At 31.6% G+C, this 10,000-nt stretch overlaps 1 protein-coding gene across 1 annotated transcript in view; it reads left to right on the forward strand.

Annotated features, from left to right (window-relative positions):
• nuf2 (UF2 component of NDC80 kinetochore complex) overlaps positions 1–2,148 on the forward strand; it is a 20,767-nt gene extending 18,619 nt beyond the window's left edge. The window contains exons 12-13 of the mRNA XM_062038338.1: positions 265–400; positions 1,865–2,148. Of these exons, the coding sequence (XP_061894322.1) occupies positions 265–400; positions 1,865–1,972 (244 nt within the window). The 3' untranslated portion in view covers positions 1,973–2,148. The remainder of the gene's footprint in view (positions 1–264; positions 401–1,864) is intronic.
• The last annotated feature ends 7,852 nt before the right edge of the window (positions 2,149–10,000 follow it).

Raw genomic sequence — 10,000 nt, forward strand, 5'->3', positions numbered from 1 at the left:
TATTCATATAGGTGTGTATATATGATTTTTTACTCTGTATGAAAACCTGCACCTAATTCTTGTTGTTAATAATCATTGTGCAAAAAGTGGTTTAAATTAATCATGAAACAAGACATGTCTGTCCATGATGAGTGTATGCACAGTTACTGGGTCTAGAACTTAGTTCATTTTGATGAAAGAAATTAACAGAAGTCAAGTGATTTTGTTTGTGTTCAAAGTGAAAATGTCTGTGCTTTGTTTTGATTTTCTGAACGGTAAATGCAGACAGTGTAACCAAATCCATCACAAACGTGAGGAGATGGCGGACAAAATCCAAGAGATCTCCAGAGAAACACAGCAGCTGAAAGTTAAGATCAACAGCCTAAGAGACGTTTGCAGTAAAGAGACCCAGAAAACTCAGGTATGACCACAAAATACTGGAAAGGGAAAATAAATCGTACATTGCGGTGCCTTGGTTTTCGTACACCCCACCTTTCCTATCTTGTGGTTTTCTGAGAAAAACTTAATTAACCCCAGTCTTTGTATAATTTGTATATTGTCTAAGTTATCGTGTGACCAAACATTGCATGTAACAAACTAAGTCTTTGTAGTCTTATGTACAGTCTTGTAAATGTATTTTTATGCAATAAATCAGAAAGTGAATTTGCAAATTAAACAATGCATTTAAAAGCAGAACAACCTTTTTACCAGCAGCGAGGCATTGATGGCACAGCGGTTGTCCAAAAATCTGAGGGCTCCTGGTACGAATCCAGCCTTCTCCCTCCTTTGCGTATGACTACTAATGACAACCGTAGTCTGTATAAACCTGAAATGTAAAAGCATGTTCATGATTTATTATTTCAGGAAATGGAGGTGTGTGTTGTTGTAGTGTATATGCTGCAATGTTTCGCTTGAAAAAAACATCACCAAATCATAAATTATAAATAAATTAGATTCATAAATCTCTCAAAGGTTTCATACTCTTTCTCTATTTGGATATTGCTAAATAATGTTGGAACTAAACATTACTGGACTTGGGGATGCAAAACATTAACTTCACACCATTTAAAAAAACAGTATTATAGATGACATTAACATTAAAGGTATATACTGTACTACATATGTTAATAGCTACAGTAATTAATTGTCAACACATAAACAAAGATCACACGGCACCACTTAATGTCTTAAAAATGCACAAATAAATCCAACGTTGTCTTTAATGAATTACTGTTTAATTAGTGTAAAGAAATTATGTACTTCACTTTTGTTCTTCTACTAGGATTTATAGTCGAGGGAGTTTGAAAAGTCAATTTCTGTGATGTTAAATCTTTTTCTTTAGAGTTTAGGAATCCACTCCATCCCATTATCATATTTTTTATGATATACTGTATATCTTGTATATTCACTCCTGAACCTTTATAATGCTCTAATGAAAATTTTTTTATTTTTAAATTAATCTTTAGTCTTATTTGTAAGGATTCTTAATGGATTCATAAAAATCTAAAATCATTTTTTTGTCGTTGTCAGACAAATCATATTGTTGCTGTAGATAACTATATCTGCTGTACAGGTTTACTTTAGAAAACCTGTACAGCTGCCTTCTTTGTATTTGACTCTATTAATTGACTGGGTAGAATTTTTATTAAAAAAAAATGTAGTTAATCACAGAACTGGCACCCAATGTTATTAAGTAATGGAGAATTTATTCTGAATCGAATCATGCGGTGCCCAAAGATTCACACCCCTAGTAACTAAAAAGTCGCCATTTTGAATGTTTGCCTTCCATGTGACAACCTGAAGTAAGGAGGACGGCCTCAAGGTCACGTGGTCGCAACATAGTCCTTTGTCTTGTGTACTGATTATTGTTGATGATTGTTTGCAGGCTATGTACGACACCCTTTCTACTGCAATGGATGAGCTACAAAGGAAAATTGAGATCTACACTTTGAATCTGAAACAAGACGTCGCCAAGATGTCCAACAACTTCTGAGTCATTTTTATTTGACTGCAGAAATAGAAACATTAACTTTTTATTTTGGATTGTTTTACAAAATTGCCTAATGTAACCACAATAAACGGTATCTTTGTATCTTATTTTAACAAGGATAGTTTGTAAATGTTTGACTTATTTGTTCATTTTAAAACGGAACAAGTCTGAAGGTTTGTGTTTTACCTTCATGCTTTACCTTTACTTGCGTGTGTTTTACCTTCATGCTTTACCTTTACTTGCATAAAACAACAATGTGAAGGACTGACCTGAAGAATCTTTACACATGAACTTCCAACTAAACAAGCACTTGGCGACGAGGGCAAGGAAAAAACCTACTCTAGGTAAGAAACCTCCAACTGAATGCATACAGTAGTATTAGTGCACAATGAACACATACTATCGATGCATGCTGGTATGATCATTCATTGTAAATATTGATCATCCTTCAAACGGCCCCTCACTATACGCAGATCGGTGGGGGCCCCGTTTTTCATATGTCAATAAATTAATGACATGGCGTTTCATGTAAAACTTGCCCACAAACTGATTCCTCTATCATCTCCTAGACCAGGGGTCGGCAACCCAAAATGTTGAAAGAGCCATATTGGACCAAAAATAAAAATAAAAATATGTCTGGTGCTGCAAAAAATTGAAAGCCTTATACAAGTGATATAATGAAGTCAACACATGATATAATGACTATGAGATGCAGGCTGACACAAATCTTCGTTCACAGAAATGTTGAAATGTAAAATTTATTCTACACATTTTTACAACATAGGAATAGTTGGATTGGATTAGTAAAACGCTGGCTTCTCGGAGGGTGAGATAACTCCTGGAAATTACGAGCTTAGAATGGCCAAAGGTATAGATGTGTGTGTCCAAGTTAAAGGAAACGGCAGGCTGTTTTCTTCTAATGGATTTATTACAATCTATGCAAGGGTAACGTTTGCTGTGGAACAACATGGCACACAAACAACGATCAGAAATGCAGGCAATATTACATACAGATAATGTGTCATGAGATGCAAATATAAATACACAGAGGACATAGGAAATTAAATGATGCAATACGTACATAAAGCTAGCCTAAATAGCATGTTAGCATCGATTAGCTTGCAGTCGTGCACTGACCAAATATGCTTGATAAGCACTCCACATAAGTCAATAATATTAACAAAGTTCACCTTTCTGCATTCACATACAGCATAAAACGTTTGGCGGACAAAATTAGACAAAGAACGAGTGGCATAAAATGTCTTTCTCTGGCATCGTTGAAGAAAGTTATACATGTAAACAAACTACGGTGAGTTCGAGGACCGCCAAAATGAGTAGGACAAAACGGCGCTCGCCAAATATTCTCATCAGAGAATCATGTTTAATATAAACATTGTCCTTCTACAGAAACAATATTAAAACAAAAAATATATTTTTCCCCCCCATCTTTTTCTATTTTCATACATTTTTGAAAAAGCTCCAGGGAGCCACAGTGGTGGCGCTAAAGAGACCTAGAAGAATATACGCACGGGAGGAATTGTCATTGTCTCCTGTGGTGCTACAAAATTACGGCCTGTTTTGCAAATTTGTACCGCTCACTTTTAAGGGACCAAAAGTAATTGGACCAATTATTGATCATAAATCACTTTTTCATACTTTTTCGTTACAAATGATTTGCAGGTCACCAGATCTCTACCAGGTCTCTACTTCCGGCTTGCTCTTTGGGCTTTTTCCTTCACTTTTGTCTTCACGCGATCCATTGGATCAGCTAATGGTCAGGTGATCAATTTGAGCGATACATAACATTCCACTTAATTGCCTTAATGAGTTGGTTGCTTTTACAGCATGCTTACATCAGCTCTGTTCAACCTGTGGCCCAGGAACAAGACCTAACCGAGATCAGTTCAAAACTTGGGAGACACACATTCTTGCACAATGATTCTACGAGGGTTCTTCTGTTGTGTTTAGCAGTTGTTTTTAAAAATGTTCCCATTTAATTTTGGTCTTGTTATTTTGTCAGAGTTACAGGACCGCTCTGCTGTTTTTGAGGAGCTTCTGCAAAACAGCCAGTCAAAGATCATCTCTATGACAGCACTCTCGAGTTTTCAAGAATCTGCTGCAAAAATGTGAGTCTCTCAAGTTTTTTGAAGTGATTAGCTAAATAGTCTATCCATCCATCCATCCATTTTCTACCGCTTGTCCCTTTTGGGGTCGCGGGGGGTGCTGGAACCTATCTAAGCTAAATGATGAAAAAAAAGAGGGCCTAAAATGGAACCTTGAGGAACACCGCTAGTATAAGTAAAGAAGTTGGACAAATGACCAACACATATACACATACGTATATACTGTAATCTTACTCTTGATATTAATCATAGTCAATAATTATATCTAACCTACTTACAGTAGATGAATCACAAAGACTATTAATTAATAATACAAATATTTAACACACAAACCTGAGGCTTAGGCCAGGCTGATGAGAAAAAGAAGTGCTGATCAAATATGCTGCACAAGAAGAGATTGAAATAACTGGTGAAAAACACATTTATATACAATTAGGTTGTGCTAAATTAAACTAAATATATATTTGTCTTAACTAAACTTTCAATAAAATTAAAGTGCATATAAAATAATAGCTTCACCACTTTAGTCGTAATTTTTGCGCTTAAGATTTAGCTCCAGGCCTTTTCTCTTAGTTTGATATTGTCATTACTGCCACAAGTGGTGGGAAAATGTATTACAACTGAGTTCCACTGCGGCCCATACTGACCACAGCTGAGAAAAATATTTTTGGCATCCTTCTAGGGCAGTGTTTTTCAACCACTGTGCCGTGAGATACAGTCTGGTGTGCCGTGGGAGATGATCTAATTTCACCTATTTGGGTTAAAAATATTTTTTGCAAACCAGTAATTATAGTTTGCAAATGATGTGTTGTTGTTGACTGTCGGTGCTGTCTAGAGCTCGGCAGAGTAACCGTGTAATACTCTTCCATATCAGTAGGTGGCAGCCGGTAGCTAATAGCTTTGTAGATGTCGGAAACAGCGGGAGGCAGCGTGCAGGTAAAAAGGTGTCTAACACTTAAACCAAAAATAAACAAAAGGTAAGTGCCCCTAAGAAAAGGCATTGAAGCTTAGGGAAGGCTTTGCAGAACGAAACTAAAACTGAACTGGCTTCAAAGTAAACAAAAACAGATAGCTGGACGACAGCAAAGACTTACTGTGGAGCAAAGACGGCGTCCACAATGTACATCCGAACATGACAATCACAAAGAAGGATAAAAACAACTGAAAAATGTTTGATTGCTAAAACAAAGTAGATGTGGGAAATATCGCTCAAAGGAAGACATGAAACAGCTACAGGAAAATACCACCAAAATAGGAGCGCAAGACAAGAACTAAAACACTACACACAGGAAAACTCCAAAAAAGTCCAAATAAGTCAGGGTGTGATGTGACAGGTGATGACAGTACACCTACTTTGAGACAAGAGTTATATTGATGCATGCTTGGTTACGCTTTAAAGTCATGTCCAACAATTGCGACAAGGACTTTTTACTGTCAACTGAGTTTTGTTTTTTAATGATTTCTGCTGGTGGTGTGCCTCTGGATTTTTTCAAGGCAAAAAATGTGCCTTGGCTCAAAAAAGGTTGAAAAACACTGTTCTAGGGGGCCCAACAATGGCCTTATGGTTAAGAAACACTGCTATAGAGGATATTGGACCACTGTAAACACATTGGCGGATCCTTGCATTGACATTTTAATCTTGTTAGCGAACAGAACACCGAGGTCCTATACAATACATAACTTACTTCAGATGCAGTCAGTAGTCATTTGTTCTTCTTTAGTTGAACTATTGGTGTTCCTCAAGGTTTGATTGATTGATTGAAACTTTTATTAGTAGATTGCACAGTACAGTACATATTCCGTACAATTGACCACTAAATGGTAACACCTGAATAAGTTTTTCAACTTGTTTAAGTCGGGGTCCACGTTGATCAATTCATGGTAAATGGTTCCATTTTAGGTTCTCTCTTTTTCATTATTTGGTTTATTCAGCTGCTGGCCCCCTGGGTTCACCTCAAAAAACGTGTGAGACACTCATATTTTTGCATCAGATTCTTCAAAAGAAGTGTGACATAGAGATGATCTTTGACTAGCTTGTTTGCAGATGGTCTTTTAAAAAAGCAGCGCTCCTGTAACTGACAAAATAAATGAACCAAAATCAAATGTTTACTTTAAGGAAAGTTGGTTCTCAGGAATATAAAAAATAAGACTAAAAGTGAAGGGAGAAGTATGGCACTCCAGTCCTTAGCTTTCTAGAAATGTGGCCCCTAAAACAGATTAGTTGAATATCCCTAGTTTACATGTTGTGGTGAACGGTTTGTATTCACTCTGGTGTAATCTTTTGATTGTTGACGTTTACAAACACTTACTTCCTGGATAGTGTTGTTCATCTTCTTGAACTGTTGTGAAGTTTTTCTTCACCAGAGAAAGAATTGTTCCTTAATCCTCTGCAGTTGTTTTGTGTGGTCTTCTGGTGATGCTGAGTGTAGTCTTTGCTCTTAAGATTAATCCACACAGTTGATTTGGCCACACCTCATGTTTGTTGTTATCTCTCTGGAGGCTTTGTTTTTGATTTGATTTTATGACTCGTGTGTGTGTGTGATGGATTAAGGAAGTGATGATCGTTCAACCAAGACAAGCTTTTATTAAACAAGCCTCACTTCAGGTTCAGCAATGCCTGGAAGAGTCTCCCCAGTTTTATCTCCCCAATGATGTCATCTTAGCTAAGTCGATTCCTTTGTCCAGAAGTTAGTTCTTTCTTGCTCTTGTATTGGCCCGTGATCAGTGGGCCTCTGAAGTGCCTTACAAGGTAACTGCACGTTTAAAAAAATGTTTTGCCAATCGTTTACAATTTGAATTTACAGTTGAATGGCTTTTGAGTTGGTAATGCACAACACAATGCAAAAGAACACCAGTCTGTACTGACTGAAAAACATGAACAATCATTAACCCACATTTCATATTTTGTTTGTACACAACTAGCTCAACAGCATTTGCACTGTAGTTGTAATAACATGCATGACGTGCTGCGTGTATAACGATTAATATTATTGTGACTTACCCGATGGACAGTTGTTTGTTTGGTCGTGGACGTTTCCTGTTGATTTTGGGTAAGCATTATATCGACATAGCTTGGCTCCAAGTTCCACGTTTGCAGCGTCAAAGTCACGCTGACCCCACTCTCTTGGCTGCCGTATGCGCCAAAGTTTCACCCTCTATTAATACTCGCTTCTATAACCAACATTCATCCTCAATATATTCAGCTTCAAAAACATGAGTTGAATCCTCATTTGTCCAAAAATAGTCTGCCATGATTCAACACGTGCGTTTGTTTCCGGAAGTCAAAAGTGTGTTGCTATGGAAATGGAAATAAATGTACTGAGCAGAAAAGTTTGGGTAATTCATAAAATTACCAAAATGCAGAATACATTTTACATACTGTAATGAATGTGTCTGTAAATACAAATATGTACATATATATATACATACATACATATATGTATGTATGTATATATATATATGTATATGTATACATATATATGTATATATATGTATATGTATACATATATATGTATATATATGTATATGTATACATATATATGTATATATATGTATATGTATACATATATATGTATATATATGTATATGTATACATATATATGTATACATATGTATATGTATACATATATATGTATACATATATATGTATATATATGTATATGTATACATATATATGTATATATATGTATATGTATACATATATATGTATATATATGTATATGTATACATATATATGTATATGTATACATGTATATGTATACATATATATGTATGCATATATATGTATATATGTATATGTATACATATATATGTATATGTATACGTATACGTATGTATATGTATACGTATATGTATACGTATATGTATATATATACGTATATGTATATATATACGTATATGTATATATACGTATATGTATATATATACGTATATGTATACATATACGTATATGTATACGTATATGTATATATATACGTATATGTATACATATACGTATATGTATACGTATATGTATATATATATACGTTTATGTATATATATACGTATATGTATATATATACGTATATGTATATGCATACGTATATGTATACATATACGTATATGTATATATATATACGTATATGTATATATATATACGTATATGTATATATATACGTATATGTATATATATACGTATATGTATATATATACGTATATGTATATATATACGTATATGTATATATATACGTATATGTATATATATACATACATATATATACATACATATATGTATATATATGTGTATATATATATGTGTATGTATATATATATGTGTATATATACATATATATGTATATATATACATATATATGTATATATATACATATATATGTATATATATATACATATATATGTATACATATATGTATGTATATATATACATGTATGTATGTATATACATATATGTATGTATGTATATACATATATGTATGTATGTATATACATATATGTATGTATGTATATACATATATGTATGTATGTATACACACGGGTATATATACACACGTGTATATATACACACGTGTATACATATACGTATATATATACACATATATATATATATATACATATGTATTTATATATATATACATATGTATATATATACATATATATATGTATTTATGTATATGTATATATATACATATATATGTATTTATATATGTGTATATATATACATATATATGTATTTATATATGTATACGTATATGTATATATATACGTATATGTATATATATACGTATATGTATATATATACGTATATGTATACGTATATGTATACGTATATGTATATATATACGTATATATATACGTATATGTATATATATACGTATATGTATATATATACGTATATGTATATATATACATATATGTATATATATACATACATATATGTATATATATATATATATGTGTATATATATATGTGTATGTATATATGTGTATATATACATATATATGTATATATATACATATATATTTATATATATACATATATATGTATACATATACATATATATGTATACATATACATATATGTGTATGTATATATATATATATATATATATATATATATACATATATGTATGTATATATATACATGTATGTATGTATATACATATATGTATGTATGTATATACATATATGTATGTATGTATATACATATATGTATGTATGTATATACATATATATATGTATGTATATACATATATGTATGTATGTATACACACATGTATATATACACCCGTGTATACATATACGTATATATATATACACACATATATATATATACATATGTATTTATATATATATACATATGTATATATATACATATATATATATATGTATTTATGTATATGTATATATATATATATATATGTATTTATATATGTGTATATATATACATATATATATATTTATATATGTATACGTATATGTATATATATACGTATATGTATATATATACGTATATGTATACATATACGTATATGTATACGTATATGTATATATATATATGTATATATATACGTATATGTATATATATACGTATATGTATATATATACGTATATGTATATATATACGTATATGTATATATATACGTATACGTATATGTATATATATACGTATATGTATATATATACGTATATGTATATATATACGTATATGTATATATATATATACGTATATGTATATATATATATACGTATATGTATATATATATATACGTATATGTATATATATATACATATATGTATATATATATACATATATGTATATATATACATATATGTATATATATACATACATATATGTATATATATGTGTATATATATATGTGTATATATATATATATGTGTATATATACATATA

Source organism: Entelurus aequoreus, linkage group LG26 (genome assembly GCF_033978785.1).
Source record: "Entelurus aequoreus isolate RoL-2023_Sb linkage group LG26, RoL_Eaeq_v1.1, whole genome shotgun sequence".
In the NCBI taxonomy this organism is placed as follows: Eukaryota; Metazoa; Chordata; class Actinopteri; order Syngnathiformes; family Syngnathidae; genus Entelurus; species Entelurus aequoreus.